The 22,983-nt window shown below is 39.0% G+C and overlaps 1 protein-coding gene across 2 annotated transcripts in view; it reads left to right on the top strand.

Moving 5' to 3' along the window:
* Window positions 1–22,983, top strand: part of PCCA (propionyl-CoA carboxylase subunit alpha) — a 305,187-nt gene that overhangs the window by 275,054 nt on the left and 7,150 nt on the right. For both annotated transcript variants that reach the window (XM_050915340.1, XM_050915341.1), the window contains one exon: window positions 13,749–13,889. In XM_050915340.1, the coding sequence (XP_050771297.1) occupies window positions 13,749–13,889 (141 nt within the window). The remainder of the gene's footprint in view (window positions 1–13,748; window positions 13,890–22,983) is intronic.

A 22,983-nucleotide genomic window follows, 5' to 3' on the forward strand; every position in this document is an offset into this window, starting at 1 on the left:
AGCCATGCTGGATACATTTAAGTTTAAAAAAAAGAGAAAAGAAAAGAAAAAAAGATATTTTTTTTTTTTTTTTGCAATGTGTCTCACTTCAAAATTTTATTCGTAAATAATAAGACTGATCTGTTCAACTTTGATCTTACCCGACTGTGGAACGTTCTCAGTTCTATTTCTTTGCAAATTTGACAGACAAACTGGGAAGCTCTAAAGCATCAGGATAACCTGCATGTTTCTTCCTAACATTATACTAAGTAGTGAGAGGATTGTGATGGATAAAATCAGTACTAGTTATTTTCAGTCTTACAACCCCTTCCTTCTCTTCATCCTCATGTTAATCTACACAGCAATGCTCGGGAATTTGTATTTCTCAGCAGCGTTCTTTGTTGTTCCTGGTTTCTTTTCCTGTTCCTACACCAGGTTTATATAATTATTGATACACAGACTCACTCAGGTTGCTATTTATGCCAAGTGTGATTAACTGGTATGTTGAAAATAGGTATGTAACTATGGATGTGTTACCCTACCGTGTTATCGCTGCTAAAATTCTTTCCAGTTGACTGGTTTTCACCTCGTGGCCAGTGGTTCACTCCTAGTCTTCTGGGGTAGAGAAATTCACTGTATGATTAACAACAGACTTGAGAATGAGTTCAGGTTTTCAGTGGTTTTGTTTTTTTGAAGCAAGGAAACACGACCAAGTTCTCTAGTGATCGAAATAAGTGCACTACAAGTTGCATTTCACCTTTTAAACCAGCAGAGAAATTAGCCTGGTGACCCTGGAAAATAGCTCTTGGGCCTAAACCAGTAGTAGCTGCAAGTGTTATAGTCCAGATCTACTGTAGGTTGTCTGAACAATCATTCTGTTGGATTACACTCAGAAAAATGCTGGTGTGAGAAATAAACATAGTTTAGATACATAATAAGATAGAACAGATGTATAAAATGCATCTCTAAAAGAAATCCTATAATGGCAATTGCAAATATATTTCCCATGGCAAAAAAAAAAGATTGTTCAGTGAAGTGAAGAGTAGGACTGATAAAATATTTATTCAAAGTCCTTTATCTTTGAGTTGCATTTGCATTTAAAGAAATATTCCTAGCTTTCTTTCTCCACTGTTTTCATTAGGGTTGTCTGAAACAGTTTCACACGATCCTTTAATTGTTGTGTCAAAAATTGAGTCAGGAGCAGAGACGAAAATACAGACATCAATATACTCTGTGCTCTGAATGCCTTACAAAAACTTAGTCTAATTAAAAAAAAAAATACTAAATCACTTTAACCAACAACTTCAAAATATTGCCCTGAGGAGAGAGGTTAAATCAATTACGAAGTAGTGGCCAAAACTCACACACTAATAACTTTGGGGGGGTGGTTACGCGTTGTTAACTGAGGTGCTCTAGTCGGATCATCGTTTGGGTGATTGCATTCTACTGCCCTATCAAGCGTAATTGCATATGATAATGTTCATTACTTCATCCCCAGTCTCAAATTCACTGAATAATGTTGCTGTTCACTGGTAAATGACTCCCAGGACTCACTTCTTACCTGAGCCTCTTACGTGAGTGTTATGGCTTTGGGCTAAGGCAGCTTAGTCATAAATTGTCTAATGTGTATTTGGCAATTATTAATTTTGTATCTGTGTGAGTGAAATATTTATAAATATAAGCCTGTTTTTGAAATAGCTGCTCCAATTCATCAGCACACGAGGGGTATGTTAGACTACATGAGTGCTTAAAGCTGAAAATGAGAGGCTAGTCTTTGAGAGTTTTCTTTTTTTCATTTTTTACTATCCATTTGATCTCAAATTTTCTATTTTTTTTCTGTCTGCTCTGCAATATCTTATGTATGATATGCAATGTCAGTTGAAAGAAAAATGTAGAAATGGTCCCTGGAGCAGAACTGAACCCTGCTTTCCTGACTTCTGGGTCACATCTGGGCTTGAAGAAGGAAGTAGCTGTATTACTTGGTTCTGAGGAGGTGCAGCAGCAGAACTCTAAACATGCATTTTGAACCAGGGAGGAGGATAGAATATAAATACCTTCAGTGTTAAGTGACAGATGATCAGGGGTTTGTATTGCCATTTTGGATTTAGGTGCTTCATATCTGCCTAAAGTGTCCTGCTTTGGGTGTGTAAGTCTTTTATTGGATCTAGCCCTTAGATATTAGCAAAGATTGTCATGTAAGATTTGAATTATAAAAGCACTAGTCTGTAATGTAAAAGAGCATTTTAAGTCCTACATGAATAGTGCTGCTAGTAATCATAGATGCAACAGCATGTATTTCTGAATTACAAAGATTAGAGAATGTGCATCTACCTAATGCCATGAAATGATCCCTGGAAATTTAATGGTAGGAAACAGGTATAATACTGGTGCTGGAGCTGCACTATTGCTGAGACTTTCATGATGATTTAGTATTCAGAATAATTAAGAAACATAATTAAAACCTGTTTTATTACATACCATAAAATTTATAGAGTTTTTATGGATTTTCATAATCTTACCATCAGTCTTTTTTGTTAATTTTATTGCATCTGAAATAAAAACTAAGTTTTCTTAAACTGAGGAATGAAAAAGTAGAGCACAACTTTCCCTGTATTATTTAGTAGTTTTTCACCAGCCCCACCCTGAAGAAGATGGTAAGGATGAGGGATTCATTTTTCAAAACAAATAATTTTTTTCCAGGCAGATATGTCCGTATTGATGTGCAGTGTAGGAACTCACTTAGTTCTTACTGAATTGAAAGTTCTCACTGAAGTATCTTGGGTGAGACCATGAACTTACTGAAGTCAGTAGGACTACTGACGGGAACAAGTCCAGGACAAAACCAGATCCAGGATTTAAAGCCTCTCTGTCTCTAAACTGAACAGTAATGCTTCTAAAACCCCTAAATCAGTTGCCAGGCTGTGTAATTGCCATGGTGTGAGAGCAGAATGTCTGGCAGGAAGATGTACGGAAGAGATTATCACACAGTTTATGTAAAGCTGCACCATCTTAGATGGCTTGAGTTCTCATACATGTAGTCACTCCTTTCTCACAGCTTCCCCTCATGACCAGCTAGACTCCTGCTTTGAATTTTGAGTTTGCAACAGCCTTACAAATGCATCTGGACTTGCCCAGGTTCAAGGGGCTTCATATGTTAACTTCCCTAAATCCATATTTCAATCCAGAGAGCTTTGTAAACTGAATCAAATCTCTGTAAAAAGGCCTTGGCTTCCTAGACACATTTTTCTCCAGTTGTAGATGTCATTGTGCTACCTGCTGTACAAAACAAAACAGAAAGATGCGGTGGCTTAACCAAGTAGTACTTGGAAGCACTCCAAGGCAAATTAACAGACCAAACTCTAACCAGTGCTTGCCCAACCATTAGAAAACTTTGTAAGCTGTGAAAGAATGCAGTTTGCTCTGCAATTTTCTCCCTATGAAACGTACAGACTAAAACTATTTTTGCAGTCAGTGAAAAATAAGACCTATCTAAATGTTCCGTATGGTTGTAGGTAGCCTCACAGTGAATGAAAGGCCTCTGTGCTCTGTTTTTTCTTCCATTTAAGTGAGTGCCAAAAGTAGTGCTAAGCTTGAAGGGAAGAGGAGTCAAACATTTATTATTCCATGGCCACCCAGAGGGGGAAAAACATTGGTGTTTAGAAATTAAGCAGCATTTGCTTGACATTTCTGTAAATCAATTCTACTCAATAGGGTTTTTTTTCTTAGAGGGGGATGTGTTGTGCCCCAAATCAGATAGTACTTTTCAAAAAGTACTTCATTACTGAACTTACTGAATAACTTACAAATTTTTAGTTAACCAAAATGAACCAGGCTGAAAAATACGAAGTATCCCACAGGCGTTGGGTTGCTATATAATTGGTACTCTAGTTTTACACATCTTTGTTGGCTTTTCCCTTTTTATAAGTCATTACCTTATGTACGTCAACCAGGTCTCTAGTCAGACCAAACGCTACACGTTGCTTTTGTGAGCCTTGCGCAGTTCATTATCAATGGGCTTGCTTTTTATGGTTGTGAGAATCCATTATTCTAACAAGTTACCTTAGCAAGACATGCAGACAACTTGGTAGTCACCTGTGGCCAGTGCAGTTCATTGCAACCTTTATTAGTTGGACACCTGCGTAACTCTTCTCCTCGGACAGTGAACTCCAGGGCAGTTGAACCAGATTTCTCTCTGAAAGATGTTTGAAGACTTGATCGTAGTGATATCATTACCACTACCTACAGCTACTTTCCAGTTACAAGAACAGGAGGAGAGCAAGCGGCTACTTACGAGGCAGCATATTTTTATTTTCCGAATACTGAGCCTTCCTAGCCATTTTGTCTGAGATACAATTGAAATCTCAGGGCAAACAAATACTGTAGTTACATGTAGGTAACGGAGGTTCAAAGTGGCAGCAGACTTTGTCTTGCCTGCTACCACTGAGTCTGCTCCATCGCCTTCTCTTGCTGCATGCATCCTGTAACAGTGGTCAGTGAAAGTCATTGCGGTTTTGGTTTTGGTTTTTTTTTTGGTTGGTTGGTTTTTGTGGGGTTTGCTTGTTTGTTTTTGGTTTTTTTTTGAGGAGGCATGTATATTTTAAAAAACCCCCAAAACCCGTCCCATTTTGCAACCATCTGCTTGTTCTGTGCTACATGATGAAGAGAGAATTTCATGGTTCTTGTCAGTGGTTACTTTTTTATTGTTATATAATATACAGGTCAAATGTTCTTGCCTATTTAAAATACTTGTAGAAATAAAACAGGGTTTTTTTATTAATACATGTTAAAACCTACTGTATTGTATAATGGCGTTGGTCATGTTTAACCACACTGTCTGTACATAGCTGGTAAGATATATTTTTTTCTACTCCAGATCATATTCCATATTTAGGGGATATGATTTTGTAAACACTTCGGCACGTGATTTGCCTTATAAGAACAACAAGTCCTAATGGCTACTGTTGGCCTGGTTACATGTGAAAAGTTAGGCAAAAGCCTGCAGGATTAGGACACATTTCAGAAAACAAGTAGTTGCTTTTTCTTGTGCAGATTTTTTCATGCTCTTTTTCAACAGATTTTATCGGAGAAATATATACTATTCCAGTAGCAGCTTCTGGTGTTTTGAGACAAAGAGCAAGTTGCTAATGACACAACTAAACCATTTTCACAAAGTTGCAAGCATTGTGGCAGGAACCTGTTTCTAACCAACCCGCAGATGAGTTGAGGCAGTGGTGTGTGTCGTACGTATGTTCCACACGTGGTACTCAAGGCAGTTCTCCCTGGCTTTTTCATTAAATAGCAGATATAAAGTAAATGTTTGAAGTGTAAGTTGACCGTATTTGAAGCATAAGAGTGATGAAAGTGATGCATTATGTCACTGTAACATATTGACATTATCAATTATGTGTTATTAAACAGCTTAGCTAACTGAATGATTTACCTTGTGTTTAACTGCCTTTTTCAATTAAAGGTAGCAAATGCTGTAGAACTGGGGCACAGTCATAGAAACCATATATTTTCTCCTGTTAACACCAGCACTGCTGACATGCAAGTGATGGGAGTGTTGGCATTTTGCTGCAGGCTCTAATGGGCTAGTTTAAATGGTCTAAAAAAAGTGATTAATGATTAGGAACAGGACTGTTACACAGCTTCACAGCTCTTTTCCTCAATGCGTTTCCATTTATGTCAACTAGCCGCACACTTGGGAGGTGTTATTTCAAAGTAGTCAACACAGGGGTTTTTTTCTACTGCCATTTGTTTCTATTTCATAGGTCCCTTTGGTTGGCCAGATATAGCTAGTGTTTCCTTAAAGTTGTAAGCTTCAGTGATAAAGGAGGATAATCCACAGGCTTTGTATGTCTGGTGATGAAAATCTAAACTGTTGAACTCTACTGTCATTTCAAAACAGTGAATGCTGTCTTTAACATCACTCTACTTACTCCTGTTGGTGTATTGTGTTGGAAGCAATTTAAAGGTTCCTCTCAAAGTAACTGAAGCACTTCATCAACTAATAAGTGATTCTCTTCTGCTATTCACTTGATTTTGCAGCAAGCAGTAATTTGTACATTAGTACTGCTTGTTTGTAACGGGTAACTGTCCACCCCTAAGCCCTCCCTTATATACATGGATACGCATACACATATATATTTGTTATATGTATTTCTTTGGGAACTGAGGTCAATAAATACTACTGCAACACTTTGCCCCCGCCCCCAAGTAATAATTAGCTACCATTAGTAGAAAAAACAAGTAGTTCCAAAAGAAAATTAAAAACACGGTTGGAAAATCCAGCATCTCGCTCTTTTTAATGAACCTTAGGACAGTGAGATATCTAGTAGATATAATGCATTCTCTTTGCTCTTTTAAGCTAAGTCAGTATCAAACACTGAAGAGTAGTGGGGATTGAACACTCAAGGGGAAGAAAGCTTGTATTTTTTGGAAGTTTATTTCACTGTGCTAAGATCTTCGAGCTCATGGCGAAAGTCAGCATTTGCTCTTAAGTATCGTGTTGTGAGTGAGGGGAATATATTTTCTTAGAAGAGGACATTGAGTAGTATTTTAGTTGCTAGCATTTTGTCTTGGCATTTTGTTTGCGGTGAAAGTATGAAGCTAAGTCTTAGCTGTGTACAAGTTCAACCAAGTTTTCTGAACAAGAAGCTTAAGAAAAAAGTTTATGTAACAATTTGGGGGCAGAGGGGAGATGATTTAGAGTGCAGTGATGTTGGCTCCAGCATGTATACTAGAGCCACTCTTCTGCAGAATAAAAGTTATACCAAACAGATTTGTAGTCTCTGTAGGGGTCAAAGGTGAGCATGTTACCTTGTTGGCTTGTCCTTGAATGTGGTGCTCAAGATGGCATTGTAGCTCATCTTCCTTTTGTAATGCTATTTTTAGCCACCTTTGCCAGGAAACCAAGGCTCAGGCAGGCATGCTGGATGTCCATCGTGCGTGCTTGTGCCCTGGCTCCCCAGTCACTTTGGCTCAGTTGATCACCTTCAGCCAAATGTAACAGAGGGGGAAGGGTCCTAAAAGCATTATGGTCCAACCCATTTCGTGAATAAAAGGTGTCCAACTAGAGGAGAGAGCTGCAACTCTGTGTGGTAGGGAGTGTGGGCAGAGGATTTGGTCAAACTCACCGTTTACTTAAGGCGAAAGAATCTACACTGGAGAGTGCAGTTACGAACGTCCCCGAGGCTAGAATGCTGTCTTAGAGATGACAAACAATGACAAACCCCATCTGTGAGAAAGCAGGCTTTGTTAGTCCTGGTGCTGACACAGCTATTTGTTACTTCTGAGATTCTCCTCTCCTTGCGCAGTACGTGGAGGGGGATTTTCAGGGATTTTCTTGTCTCTCTATATGCACGGGCTAGAATATGTGTAGTTGTTACTACAGGTGTGTGAAGCTGCTTCCCTTCTTCCTCCTTATTAGGACATTTAACTTATCAGCAGCCACTTGAATGTCTTGAGGGTTTATTTTTTTTTTTTAGCACAGACACAGTTTCTGTTTAAAGAGTCTGCATTTCTAGTCCGCAGATGGGTCAGGGGAACGAACATCTGCTCTGGATAGCTTTCAAGTGTTACTTATTAACTCAGGCCCCCAAAATCCAGGCAGTGTGGTGACTATTCCCAAGGCATGCCTACCCTGCTACTTGTCTTTTGGAAGCGTGTGTTGAGGTTCATTACACACATTTATTCTTCAGTTTTCTGCTTGGCTCGGATTTGCTACTAAGATTCTGTTCTGAAACGATGATGTAAAATATCTATATTTTTTCTCAGGCATCAATGCAGCACTTTCTTCCCTGTAGTTTCATAGTAGTACTGCTTGTGGGCAGGTTTCAAAGGAATCTCATCTCCATATGGTTTTACTCGATAATCCTTTATCCACCATCTTCAGCTCTCATTCCGTTGCTTTCTTGCCTGTGGCTACGTTTCTATCTCTGCATCAATTAGCACAGTGATTTATACAACAAGCAAGCAGTTTAGAGGTAATGGTACACAATTAACATCTCATTCCACCATAAAGGGTATGCTAAATACCCCAGTCACTGCTTTCTCTGCCTGGAATTGAAATAAGTGTTTGTCCTAATTCATATGCTATCTGATGTGAAGTGGGCCTGCTTTGTACGGCACTACACCATTAATCTAATTATAGATAGCTGCAAATGAAGTGCTGTCTGAGCACAGAGACTGAAGAAAATAGCGCTTTTGTCATTTAGCATGACTCTGTGAAGCAAGATCGCACTTTACATGGCAGCATGGCGAAATGGAAATCTGAATGATATTGCTGCCTGTTGCATCTTTTCTAATTACAACAGCATTGTAAACACAACTGGGCGCTGATATAAATAGAGCTGTAGATACGCTGTCATGTGGGTTGTAGGAGAAAATCCTTAGTGTGCTGTTGTATTAAATGATGCATCCTGATTGACAGCTACCTTGAGACTGCGCTGATGGAGTTGTCAAAGCATTATGCTAACAGGCTGCTCCAGCGACTGCAGCTGTAGCAGGCTCCTCTGCTCGCACGGCTCCCTCACTGCTCCCTGCTCATTTCACCTTGCTCGGCTGCATGCTAGCTCCAAGAGGAGGACATCTCCAAGCTTTCAGTCTGTACGTTTTTGATTCTGCCTGTTCAGCCTTAGTCTGAAGTGGAGGGAATGTATTTTTGCATGGCTTTAACCCTTGTTAGGTTTCTCTAGAGTGTTAATTATGTATCACACAAGGAATGGAAAGTGGGAAATGTGGCTGAATTACAATTCTAATTAAGTTTCTGCTGCTGGAGTGTGTACTATATGGTGGTGAGGCTTCTCTCTTTTTTTCTTTCCCTTTTGCTGCTACTAAAGGCTCATTATTTTTGTGGCTGTTCTGGTTTGGTTTGGTTTGGTTTGGTTTTTTAACTGTCTCCATAGCATGTTGAGTGTTTGCTCCTCCATTAGACTAAAAGTGCCGTTATTTAGTGCAGGTGTTAATACCAGTCCTCACCACCACCCTGTGGAAGTAAATTAGCTCTAGAACTCAGAGCTCAGAAAAAAGCCTCTGTGATTTGCAAATGTCGTTTATCTCCTTGTTGAGTAAGAAATCCTTGACTCTGAAAGAAGGTGGTGCCTGACACCTTCAAGTAATATGGAATAAATACATCATTTTCCTGTTTAGATGCCGTGGTGGAAATCTAAGCAAGTGTATGGTCACGATGTTAAAATGTATAATGGTTAATAAAAAAGGCAGCGTGCTCATTGTGTTCAGCACTGGAACGCTGCTTAGTATTGCTTTGACTGAATACTGAATAACATGCTACTTGTGAATCTGTGACGGTCAAACCGCAGATGACAACAGTTAAGTGACTTGAGGCAGGATGCGAATTAGGAATGTTAAAGGGAAATGATGTGACCGCAGTTAATAGATTTCACTGATTCCAAAAATGAGACTGTAAGGTTATTGAAAATAATGAAGACGCACAGCAGACAGTTTCTCTTCTGAAATCTGAGCTACATAAGATTTTCACCCTTCTGACCACAAGAATGACAGACGTTTGAAAAATGTGGTTGAACATTTAGGTAAAGCATACTGAAAATCCACATCTGGTCAGCAGTCCAAACACTGCCGTAAGTAACATATGGGTAGTGATACATTAGATTGCTCTATAAAATCTCCAATGGAGTTTGAACATTTACAGCTTCTGGGGACATGAGTTTCAGGTATACAGGGAAGATCATATTTAATAAACTACCGTGAGATGTAACAGAGTGCAGTTTTGAGCATTTTACTGAAGGTTTACAATATTCTGTTGTATGCGGCAAGGGAATCATATCTGTGAAAACTACAGAACTTGTTTTTAAGCAAAGATGGGGTCAGATGTGCCCTGGCCACTTCTTTTGTAGCAGCCGGTCTACTTCTTGTCTACTGACTTGGGGGATCAGTACGGTATATATCTACGAAAAACCTCCACAAAACCCAAGGTACAATTTTCACTCTGTTTGCTTTCTCCCCCCCCCCCCCCCCCGCACTGCTATTATTACACCTTTTTGTTTTCTTCTTTTTTGTCACGGAGATTTGGTTGTAAGAGGTAGTTTTGCATTACATAAACATCCAATTCATTTAGTGGAAGAGGTAGGACAGGATGCTGTTACCCTTAGAAAACTATTAAGTAACATCACTTTTCCCTACTATAATTTTTCTCAACTGATTGTAGACTCCAGCAGTCTTGTGGAAAAGAAACACCTGTATGCCCTCAAAAGCTGTACGGCTCCTTTCGGGTACCTCTTTATTGACTTGACTTCGGCTGGCAGAATTAGGCTCTGAAACCCTGCAGAGTGGAGCAGTGGCTGGTGACAACTACTCATCGGCGCAGATCTGATGGCTAGCCGATTTCCTTGCTCTGAGAGTCCACCCACCATCTATTTGTGACTCCAACAGATGTTTCTTCTGGTTTAGGCCAGTGGAAACCTTCTGGTCTCCATTTATAACCCAAACTTTACAGCCTTCCCCAATTTACGCCCCTTCTTTCTCCCATCTCCTCCCGCTCTTGAGGATAAAGGAAGAAAACCCGAACCTTGTCCGCACTCCGTTAGTAGCATATCAAAACTTCTGCTTCGTATGTTCAGCGTTGTCCTCACTAAATCAAAGGCATAGCAGCAGTGTTAATCACGTAATGAACAAATGTGGTATACTCTTAATTGGCTTTGTTGTAGCAGCACTGGGAGGCGTTGTTTGACGTGGTCTTCCAGAGGGTCTTGTGGCTCTCACTGAGCCACAGTTAGGTGAGCAGCCCCCTGCACAACTCACCCCCGAGAGATAAGAAACAGCGTTACAAAGGGACGCTTATGCGGGTATTTAGTGGGGTCCCGCCAGCAGCAGAAATACATCAAAGGTAATCTTAAAGAAGGAACCTTTCTTTGCGGCTTTGTCTTTTTATATTCTGAAAGGTCGTTTGTGAACCAACTGTGCCAAAAAAGGCCTTTCCCCAGAAGTTTACTGTTGTTATTTTTTACTTTTTGATTACAGTAACTTGCTTATCCCCCAAACAGACTAAAGAACAATAAACAAATACAAAAGGAAAAGGAACAGCTCATCAATAACAAAGACCTGCATTTTAAAGCTTTGAGTGGACTGACTCTTACATCTCACTCCAAGCAAAGCAGGAGTCCTGCAGAGAAAGGAATCTAAAAGATATGAAAATTATAAAGATAGTAAAAACAATGTTTGGTAGGGATATTTTAACTTGGTGTGGAGAACTGAGCTTTAAAGTGCTGCATACTGAGCAACATCGTTTTTCCCCCACTGCTGTATGTTGTGGAGTGCATAGGGAATTCTGTATTTCAGTCCCCGCGAAATACTGTAACCTAGATGAATGCAGAAGGTCTAGCTTTCATTTCAAGTTTAAATTTTGAAATTGGGCAGCTCGGAAGTGTTATATGTGCCTTAACTAAATGGCATCTAAACCTAATCCTTTGAAATCATATCAAAATAGTCTCTTGCAAGAGGCAACAATACAGTCCACAAATCTAACTTATTTCTGTGTTCTTCCTTTTTCTTTTTTTTTTTTTTATTTTCAAACTCTGAGTACAAAGAAGACACTAACCATGGATACTGAAACTGTGCAATTTGGTGTAATTATATTCCCCCCCATAGATTTAATGAAGGACTTTTAAGTACAATTTATCTTTGATAAATAGTCCCTCTGCACAGAATGTTTATTAGATTGACAGCAGAATACACTCTGCAAGCTTTTTTTCCTTGCCACTTATGACTCAGATGAATTTTAATAGGAGTAAAAAGCTTTTATTTGCACAGTAATTTCACTTAAGGATCATATCCTTCAGAAACTGGCAGACACTTGTATGTCTTGATTACAAAACAGACACTCAAGAGTAAAGAAACATGCATAAGATGTTATTATTTGACTTGTCACACTGCTGCAATTCTATTTGCAACTTATGTCATCAAATCTCCTATAGGCATCACCTCCCCTCTCCCTACAGCATACATGCAAGTGTGCATACATGCACGCATATGAACACACACACACGCTTTACTTTTAGAGAAAGAAACTGCAAGGAGCACACCGCATTGAATGTAGTTGCTTGTGCAGGGAGAGAACTAGCTGTATTTTGGGTTGGAAAATGTGAATGCTACAGTCTTAATTGTCATGATGATGCCTGCAGGAGGCTTGGAGTTAAAGCAGCTTTTTGCATACAAAATGGTGCTGGTTTCCCTGTGCCACATCAATTGTAACCAAGGCACATGTTTGGGAATGGGTTCTCAAATCTTTGGGTGCCACTTACAGCTTCAGGGAATATTGTTGTGGCATTTTATTACATTTACTGGGGCGGCGGTGGGGGATTGGTTCATTTAACCATTTGCTTGTATTTTTGATTAGAAGCAAGTATTTCTAACTGAACGGCTGCACTGTTCATTGCATATAATCTTGTGTGTCCAAACGCCATTTATGGAGGATGATAATCCTCTGTTATGTATTTTTAACTTGGCTTTGAAAGCTGCTTTTTAAAGATGTCATTGCAGAATTAATCACCTTTTGCATGTATTTCTAAATACCTTGTTCTACTCTCTACAGAAGCAGAAGGTAGAGTCCCCCTTTACCTTCACCATAAGGATATCGGATTTTTTCTGTCTGTGTAAAAATGAAAAGTAAAGACATTTTATTGCTAATAAAACAATAGCTAATTGTTTTGGAGGAAAACATACTGTTCAAAGCAAGGTGTTGAACTTTACATCAGCAAAATACACATTTGAATTGTAAATGCAGTTCACCCAATGCTTATTATTAAAACCTTTGTTTAAATTATTGATGAAGTGTGGTGCTGGTCTTCCCTCTGGCCTTGGTGAGGCAGGAATTTCACGCAGAGACCTGCTGCCATCTACTGGCTTTTTGCATCCATTTTCAAGTGCACTGGGACAAATGTGAAGGCCGGCTGCCTAAGTGCAGTGAATTATCTGTCAAAGTGACGACAAGTTTTTAAAAACTAAAAGCCTGCAGCTGAAATCAGTGTACGCACATAGATGTTTTCGGAAAGGTTTTGTTTAAAGGGATGCTCTCAGACACTTGAGGGTCATCATATTCTTTTCCATTTCTAATTGCTATAAAATATACTAGAGAAAACATTCTTTTTTCTCAAGGTAGGTAACAGCTGCTGAACAGTTTTTATTACAGATAAAGTATATTCAATACAACCACAATGTTCCATCATTCTGCCTGTGCATGAAAAAATGGAATTGAAATTGTTTAATAAGTTTTAGTCGCAAAATCTAAGCAAGTTACTAACTTCAAACATTAAATACATGATAAAAAGAAATGTTTAAAAAATAAACATAATGTTTAAAATCAGTCATGTCATTGAAAATCTGACAGACTTTCCCAAAAGGTCCGTTTCCATTTCAGCACAGCACTGGAAATGTATCCCTCAATATTCCTTACCCAGTAAAGATAATGTGCAGTAAGCATAAGGATATTTCTGTTTTTTAAATTCGTATCTCCCCTCTCTACTCCCAATTTTTAAATGAATCTGACATTTCTTTACTGTACTTGATTCTTTCCTTTTATGTGCTCATTGCTGCAGATTGGGGTTGCATATTTTTCTTTCTACATCCTGAAAATGAAACTCTGAATAAAGATTTCAAACAGTGGTTTTTAGACACTCCTGTGAAGAACAGATAACAGATGTATTATATAAAAACATGCCGTAAAATAGTGCAGATTATTGACTGGAATTCACCAAGGTGCAGTTTTCTAAAACATTCCTCTTCCTATTCTTTAGTACAAATTACAAATACTGACGAAGGTTGCTGCAGAGCTGAGCAAGTACGTGCCAGAGAAAGCAGAAGAGGACACCTCCAGCGTTTTGAGATCTCCCATGCCTGGAGCAGTGGTGGCAGTTTCTGTCAAGCCTGGGGACATGGTAAGAAATGTGATCTATCTATCTGCATTTTCATTATATATTCCACACAAATTTCTCCTTGGTGCAACTGAAACTACAGGTCACAGGGGGTTTTTTTTTACGTCACGTGTAGAATAAAGTGTGCTGAAGGAGTGTGTGCTGCTTTTCATTTGAATTATAAAAACTAATAAGGAAGCACAATTCAAATTAAACTGGCTTTAAAAGGAATATTTTCAGCTGGGTACAAGTCCACAGCTGAAACTCAACAAATAGCTTGTTTTTGTATCACAAATGCCTTGGCAGGGGGGGAAAAATTGTGTGTGTGTGTATATCTGCGTGTAAATATATGTAAGTATATATATGCTGTTAGTGCTAGCAGGAGGAGATTGTTGATTTTCTGCCCTGAAGCAATGAAAATTTTGCTAAACACAAGGGACACAGGACAGACATTTAACTTTCTTTTCTCCCCCCCCCCCCCCCCCCCCCCTTTTTTTTTTAAGAATCCCTGTGTTAGTGTTTCACAAGACACATGAATTTCCTGAATTGGGAATTCCATGCTGGGAATTCCCAGTCTCTTACGGGAATCCTCTTGTCCTGCAGAAAGAATAAATTGGATATACAGAAGGGCGACAGAACATGCTGTTGCTGTCCTGGGGATTTCCAGTGCTTCCTACCTCACATTGATCTGGAAACGAATGTAAATACAGTGTTTTAGAGTTACATATAAACACCTACTTGAACTCAGCTTTATATGAAATTCTACCACATTGTATCATACGTTATTTCTAAGGTCAGGGCCCTTATCTCTCGGAACCATTGAAAGCAATAGAGTGATGCAGACACAGGAATATTTGAATCAGATTGTGCAGATTAATTTTAAAGTACTGTTGTCAGTTAAATGATGCTGTAAACATCTATGTGGCACTTAGATACAAACAGAAAGCTTTATTCGTAGAGTTCATAATTTATGGCAATGAAACCTGGATTTTCTTGAGAGATCATGTAGAAATGGGATTAAGATCTCAAGTCCAAAATGAGCACTGCACTCACTATGTGATGGTCATCAATTGTGCTGGTAAAGTGATTTGTTTGCTTACATTTTTCTATGAAGCCACTTTTGTTTTTAGAATATATGGATATTTCTGTCTATTTACAGAGAGAAGGGAGTCTTCATGTTAATATTGAAGATCTATAGGTGCAAATGTTCATATTAATGAAATAAGGAGTTTTCTGAGAAAACAGAACTAAATACAGCTGAGTAAAAATGAGCAAGAGAGAAATTCTTTTAGCTTCTAACTTAGCTTTCTGGTTTTGTGATCTATACATGCACACACACTTTATACCTTTAAAAACAGCAGTATTAAATTAAAATTAATCATTATGTCATCTCATGGACAGAGAAATCTGTGATTTCTGTGTCTAGGCAGTAAGAGTGGCTGAGTGAGGGAGATCTTAAGCAAATACTTTTTTTGCGAAGAATGAAGGGAAACATTTTTAAGGCAAGGATTTTGAGCCTTTTTTTATTTAAGATTTTTTTGAGAAGTTAATTCTGCTAAATGTTACCAGCTTTCTTGCCCTGAAGAATAGTTCTTGTTTTCTTGAAGGAATAGAACCAGTGGAGAAGGAGGCCAGAGCCAAAGGGTTTTTAAGTCAATAAATAAATGAACCTCCCTCCACAAATCCACAAGTGGTACAGTGCATCAGAGCATAAGTTGTTAAATTATGTGTGGAGATGTGTTTTTTTTTCTCTTCTCCTCTCCTGCAGCTTTTTGCTGGAGGCACTGAGTGGCAGAGCATTTCAACGGCGTAATCTATGTTCTGCTGACCTGAGCTTGTCAATGCTAATTGTGTGGGTTTAATTGCAAAAACACATTTGCGTTATTGAAAAGGGTTTAACTTAAATCCTTCCTTTTCAGGACTAGTGTCAAAACGTTAAAAAAAAGCAAGCCAGCGAGCGAGATGAGGGTAGCATCAGCTATCGGCACTGAATAAGCAGTGGGATGGTGTGATTCAGATTACATGTCTTGGCTGTCCGTCAGAAACCAGCTCACTCACTACAGCTGCTCAGGGGATGATGGGCAGGGAACTGTAGCTCCCCGATAAATACAGCTCTTTTTGTTGCACTGCTTGGGAAAAGTCTGATTTCTTTAGTGTGCTGGAGAAATGGGAATTTAAGTAGCTCCTATTCTGTGTTTTCAACTGGGTTTGGCAGCTCAAATTTGCACGGTGTGTGAAAACAGCACAGCTGAAAAAATGGGAGAGCGCGAGGTAGTTGTCCATCCTTCCACTCAAGTGTTGCTGCTGCTAGCAATAAAGCTGTCTGGTTATTAGCTACCCCGAGATCATTTTCTCCTAACCTGTGATCTGTGCTAAATAGTGTTAGTGCAGCACAGTCCCTGCAACAGTGCTGTGCGCTCAGAGAGATGCTCTCAGAGCGGTCAGTAGCACGGGGAGCTGGGCTGCGGTACCCCTCCTTCAGGTGTAACTCTACAAATGGTGAAGAAACTCCTTGAGAGGGACATCTCGTCTTTGTCTGAATGGCCGCGCTTGCAAACTCATGTTTATTGCCTGTGGTTCGGCTATAGGGCATCATGCCCGGTCAGGTAAAGCATATGGTGTTTGTTAGTCCCTCTCTGCATGTCCTTAGCCAAATGAGAAGGCGACGCTGATCTCTGCGTTAGTTTTCCCCAGTCGATGTGTCATTGTTTTTCCTTGAAGCATAGTGTTCTCATTTGGCTGCTGTTGCTGAAAAATACTTTGGTCTGATGAAGCCCGATAGAAGATTGTGTGAGCATCCTCTACCCAGCTGGTCTGATAAGCAGTTTTCAATTCATTTTTGCCAAAAGATACTGCATATGCAAGGAATTTATTTTCTTTTGTCTGTAAGATGATCTATAGATTTTCATAAAGCAGTGGGGAAGTGCTGTTTGTCATTTAGAAAGAAGCAGAACTTGTGATGCTGCCAATTTTTTTAGCTTTTTAGTTACTTTCTACTTTCTTTATTTTCCTTCATGTGATCAGAAGACTGTAATTAGTTGTCACTCAGTTATTCCTGGAAACACAATGAAGGCACTCAGAAGCAGAAAGCAACATAAACAACAAAACAATTTGAAATCTGGCTGACTGGAAAGGAGGTTAATATTATTTAGGGAAAGAAGATTTGAATTTATCTTACATTCCTCATGATAACACAATCACGTTATATAGGAAATATCCATTTTGGGGGGTGAGGGTGTTTGCACGTTTATTTTGTAAGTAGATTGTTAATGACGGGTGTGCATTAGGATGAAATTTGGTTTTGGGAGAGGTACTTTTTGGTTCCCCATGGTGCCAAGGGCCAGAGAAACCACTGGGCTTCAAGAATCCAGGCAAGGGACTCGCTCTGTTTCTGCTGACACCGATGGCAGCACAAGCCAGCCCTGCTAGCACACAGCAGTATTTTTATGCCAGAGCGTGGAGATGGCACTGCACATGGTTTTAATCTCACCACAACTACCACAAATACAGCACCATAAAAACTACTAAAGCTGCACAAATTCACTGCTTTGCTTAGAGGGACGGAAATAAGCAGGCACTTGCAAATATTTCTTCTTCGTCTTGAGTTGCTTGGCTTGATTTTTGTGCATGTAGGATTCTGTGCACTGAAATTGCAGGAGCAGGGAAAGCCCAAGATCCTAGTGGTGGTACAGGTAATGCAATATTGTCGTACCCCATTGAAAGCAAGCCACCCAAAGTGCTCCCACAACTGATTCCGACTTTGGTAGTCTGAACTCACCAGCAACAAAAAAAGATCTTAACTGTCCTGATTGCCTTGTAGCCTTTGCTATAGTTTCACCTGTGAATATAGTTCTTGCTTTTTCATTTTTCTGTCTGTCAGAAATGCAAAGATGTTTTTCTTTTAGCTGTATGTTTCTGTTGGTTGTTTTTCTTTTTAATTAAATTAGGCAGAACAGGTGGCATTACTAAGCCAAGCATTGGTCAATAAGCTAACACCAGTGCTGGTAGCCTAAATCACTTTAATGATTCCCCCCATCCATAAATATGTAAAAGGAAAGCACCTCTGGGTAAACACCCCAGCGTTACTGAATCTTTATAGGACTACAGCCAAAAGAAGAGGACAGTTAATTATTTTGACCTAAGTTTCTAAATTTCCTCTCTTCTTTCCAGTAATTCAAGATTACCCCAGGTTTTGGAAGTTATCACCATTCAAACCATTCTTTAAACGGGCTTTTCTCATATCAAAATTTCTTATGATTTCAAATTGATGCTAGTGTAGCCATGGGTATTGATACTGCATGGGATTATTTTTTCTACCAAGATGTCAGCTGTTAAATGTATATGCTAATTATCTCAGTAATTTCAAAACTGGGTAACTTGAAGGGTGCTTTTTTAGTTGTATAACTTACAAAACACATTACTGTCAGTGATTCCATGTTTTAAAATAACTAAGGAAGATGTTTTAAACTGCATTCCAGTTCTTCTAAACTGCATTCCTCTTCCAGTTCAGTTGCATGCACGTTATTTCAATTTCTCTTGTTATTCTTTAGAAGAATAGTTTAAAAAAAAAAATCTTTCTCCATAATTTTCCATTTCACAAGCCTTGGAAAGTTCTTGCTATGGGAAAAGATATGTTTTGCTTGACCTCTACTGCTGAAATGCTCACTACTGAAAACCAAAACAAAACAGCTTCCTAAATTCTGTTTCTCACTACATTGTTCATTCTTGTGAAAGAAAAGGTGGAGTTATAAATTTACCTGTTGCCATCAGCCAGTTGTGTGTTGTTTTAAATCATATTTGCCATTCAGACCTGAAAATGTAAAAAAAAAAAATTAAAAAAAAAATCAATTTTCCCTTTCTTATCTTATAATTATACTGGTTGGAATTTATAACAGAGAAATAACAACCAGGAAAAACAGTAAAAATGTATTTGCTTAAGTAAGAGTTTCACATTTTACTAAGATGAATGTGGTATCAATAATTTAGTAAGATAGTCTTAAATTCAAATAAGATTTTTCTCTTGTGTGTGAACCTTTTTTTCCTTTTATTGTTGTTTTTCCTTTTTCTTTCCCTTTACCTCCTTTCCTCCCTCCTGTTCTTTAGCGATCCCAGAGCAAATATAAACTTCATTTTTCAGTTAAAGGGACTTTGCAAACTTGACCAAATGTGGTCACAAACCTCATGTAGTTTTTATGATTCTGTGTTAAATAATTTTTTTGGGGTATATTTTTGTGGGGGGAAAAAAACTTGGTAAACAGGAAATGAAAACTTTTTCACAGTTGTGAAATATGAAGAGTAAAAGCATTCCAATATTTCACCATTCTTATAACATGAGGCTTCAAGTAATAATCGTGGTTACATTAAAAAAACCCTTAACTATAGTAATTGCTCATAACATATTTATGTAATTTTTTATATTTGACTTGAATAGATTTTTCTTCTATATCTTTATGCAATTGCACAGTCTAAGATTTGTGGTTGCGTACAGTGTAATTAAGAATGAAATTCTATTCCGATGATGAGGTACAAATAGTCAATATTATTAGAGTTTCCTCCTAGGGGAAAAATACTACCATCCTTTGAAAAGGATTCACAGAATTTTTTTTTTTGTTGGTGTGCTCTGCCTTTTCAAATGATAAGCAACTTTTTAGCCATTACTAAAAAAGTTGACTGATAAAGATTGGTGTGATGGCAACTAAGCCTTGCCTTGAGCTGAGTAGCACAAGAATCGCCCCCAGAAGTGCTCTGCCTGCGTATCACTTCCCCAGCATGCTGGGATCTCAGAAGCAGTTGGGGAAGAGTGTTTTGGATAAGTGGGAGTGCAATGACCAGTGGTGATTGCTGTCAGGGGGACATCACTGACCTTTGGTTAATCAGAGGTCACAAAATTTGGGATGTGCCGTCTTCGGATTCATTTGTTAAAGGAGTGTGGCAAAAAAAGTTTAATAATGATTTGTCAAGTACTATTAATTGCCGCTAATTATATTTGCAGCTCTGTAGCTCCGGTTTCAAAGTTAATTTGGAAAGAAGGGAAAACCTGCAGTAATTATTTACATGGTAATGGACAATGTCAAGGAATTTCAATTGCTGCTCATCCAATTCCTCTTGATTTGTTTTCTTCTTGGATGCTTGCTGCCAGATTGCCAACAAGTCAGAGAGAAAAAAATCTGGGAAGGGAATGATAGCATCATGGACTAAGTTTAAACAACAAATAAACAAACAAAAATCCCAGTATCTTCATAAGCGTTTTAGATAGTGAATGCATACTTAATTCACTGTTCAGTGGTTTTGCACAAGCATAAACAAGATGAATGTAATTATTTTGCAGAAGGCTACAAGAGAGGGTAACTGGATTTCATACGGCACTGTCTTTCATTGTCCCTTCTTACTTACAAGGCTCAATAGGGACACAAGTTGCAGCATAGTGGAAATTGTGAGGGATATTTACTGGTGTCTTCCCAAAGCTGAGAAAGGAGATATCAATAAAATCCAATTCTCACTTCACTTTTAACCAAATCTAAGATTGTTTTTGCTTAAGGCTGTCATTGTTTTTTTCCCTTCAGCTCCAAGAGCCTTAAAAACGTTATGCATCGGAGCACCTGTGTTCTAAATATAATGGTCTTAAAAATGTAATTGAGGGATTTTCACTTTTGTAGGCAAATCAGCAGGGTTGATATTGATCCATCTTTTTAGGGAGCCACAGTGCACCAGAAGGTGATACTGTAGAGGGCCCCGTAAACCCTCGGAGCCTTCTGTCTAATTTGGCAGAAAAACCCAGAATGTCGGACAACAAAAGAACGATCCGATTCCGTAAGAAATCTTCATCCCTCCCACCCCCTTTTCACAAGATTAAAAAAAAAAAAAAAAAAAAAAAAAGACTTAATTTTTTCAGCTGCACACAATGATTTGGTGCTCACTCTTGCATTGAAACAGTTGCTGTCAGAACAGGCAGGAAACAGTTTTCTTTTAATTGCTGAAATCATTCGGAAGTGCTTCATGCACGGCTTCTATACAGCAGATGCTGTGCATTAATTGGCCTGTGTAGGGCTGACCCAGGGTTCCTTGCAGCGGGCCCAATTTTAGGCAGAGGGTTTAAATAGCTTATTTCTTATTTTGTATAACCTGGCGTACATTATGAGCGCGCTTGCACGTGGGGTATTTCATGGTCTGCAGTTTCTAATGTCATGTGGGTTTCAAAACCTGTGTTTCTCTGGTAATGTACTAGCAGCAGGTAAGCTCTAAATACCATCCATCAGGAGCTAATTTTTTATCCAGATACTCCAATGACTGATGAACCTGTCTTTTGTATGAATGTTCAGCACAGGAGAAAGCCATATGCCCCTGGCACTGGTTCCTATGCATTCTTTACAGTTCGTAGCGAGGAGATTAAGAAAAAACCAAACCCTTACATTTACATGTCTTTCATTTATTTAGCAGTTAGCACTTTCTAAAATAGCTCTGGTTTGTTTTTTTTTTTTCTTTTTAACGGCGAAAGGAGATTTAGGTCTTTTAAAGCAATCTGACTACCAGTACTCATTTTCTTTATCAGGAATATTACTGCACACCCTTAATAGGGAACCTTGTTTTGCTACTCCCCGTCTGTTCAAAACAGACCTTAGCCCATTAGAAGGTCCTCCCTTGTGTGGGAAGACCACAGCTGTTACTGTAAATCTCATCCAGTAACTGTATCACCCCCATTTTGTGGCTCTGAAGGATGAAATTGAGAAATGGAATACTGTGCAGTCATCCTTTACATCTCCAATTTTAGGCCTTTGCACATAATTTTCATGCTTTTATTCCAAATCAAACAACATTAGTGAGCAACACCACCCTGTGCTAAATGCCTAGCGTCTAAGGCAGCACCTACAATCTTTGTTTTTGGCGGATTTAGGATCTGGAGGGAAGTTGGGGTTTTGTTGATGGTGGATTTTTTAATTTTATTTTTTTTATTCCCTCTTTTCCTTCCCCCTACCCTCAGATCTTTCCAAATCCTCAGAATTTGTCAGAAGCAGAAGTCCAGACTGTAGCGAGGTGCCTAAGATGGAGGATGCTCTGTTGTGCCTCCACAGAGGAAGCAAGAGCTCAGCACAGTTAACAAACACGACTTTAAAAAGGTTTCTGTTTCTTTAAATCCTTCTGAATAAAGTGGATCTAACTTCTTATGAAGGATATTGGGGGCTTTAATCAGAAATAAGAAGTGGTTTAAATCATTAGCACAACAAAGCAAACTATAAGCTTGAAGATAAAAGTCTCAGGGGAAAGAGTCCTCTGAAAATAAATGGGACTTGATAGATTTCCATATCATTTATAACTTCCCTTAATTACACTTGGAAGACTTGCCAGTAAAACTGGAAAATTGGCAGCCTATATCCATTATAGTAATTTTGCCGACCATGGCAAGCAGCTGGCTTTACTGGATTTTATTTCCCATCACTCACAATTAATCATCAGCTGGAGATGTCTGAAACTCCTCAAAACGTAGCAATACTGTGTGACATTCAGGCCTCCTTAAAATGCTAAAATCTGCTGAGTAAATGGGCCGAGTTCCCCTTCCAGCGAACTCATTTTGGTGCGAGGCAGGCTGCCGGTTAATGAGTGCCACTTCGATAATCGGATGCGAATGTGAACTCTGACCTCATGTCAAAGGAGAGGACGCAGCAAGCTGGATAAAAGATAGGGGATTCAGATCTGCAAACTTTACACCAATTAGACAGAGAGCGGGGAAATACATCAGTGCCGATTGGGTTTATCAGAAAGACTTGTGGGGCTTGTGACCATTTTGTAAGCCTAACACTGAAGACGTCCTGTCACAATCATTAAGTCTTCATCAGATGACGCACAAAAGTCTCAGGAAAGTGTACCATATTCACAAATACCCCGTGGTAGCAATGCCCTCGGGTGTGCGCCGTCTTTTTGTGTTTCTGAGTTTTAAAGAGACCTCTCTGTAAGTGCAGTTAGTCTTTGTGGTCCTCCTTGTAGGTGCAATGAAAATGGCTCGGGGTTGCTGCTTCTCAAATTCTGCTTCCACCCCGTGTCGTGAGTTGCTTGGTCGGGAAATGACTGGAGACAGCTCCCCGTCCTGTGTGTAACCTTTAGGCCAGACGAGATATCAGCCACT

The sequence above is a fragment of the Gymnogyps californianus genome, chromosome 1 (assembly GCF_018139145.2).
Source record: "Gymnogyps californianus isolate 813 chromosome 1, ASM1813914v2, whole genome shotgun sequence".
In the NCBI taxonomy this organism is placed as follows: domain Eukaryota; kingdom Metazoa; phylum Chordata; class Aves; order Accipitriformes; family Cathartidae; genus Gymnogyps; species Gymnogyps californianus.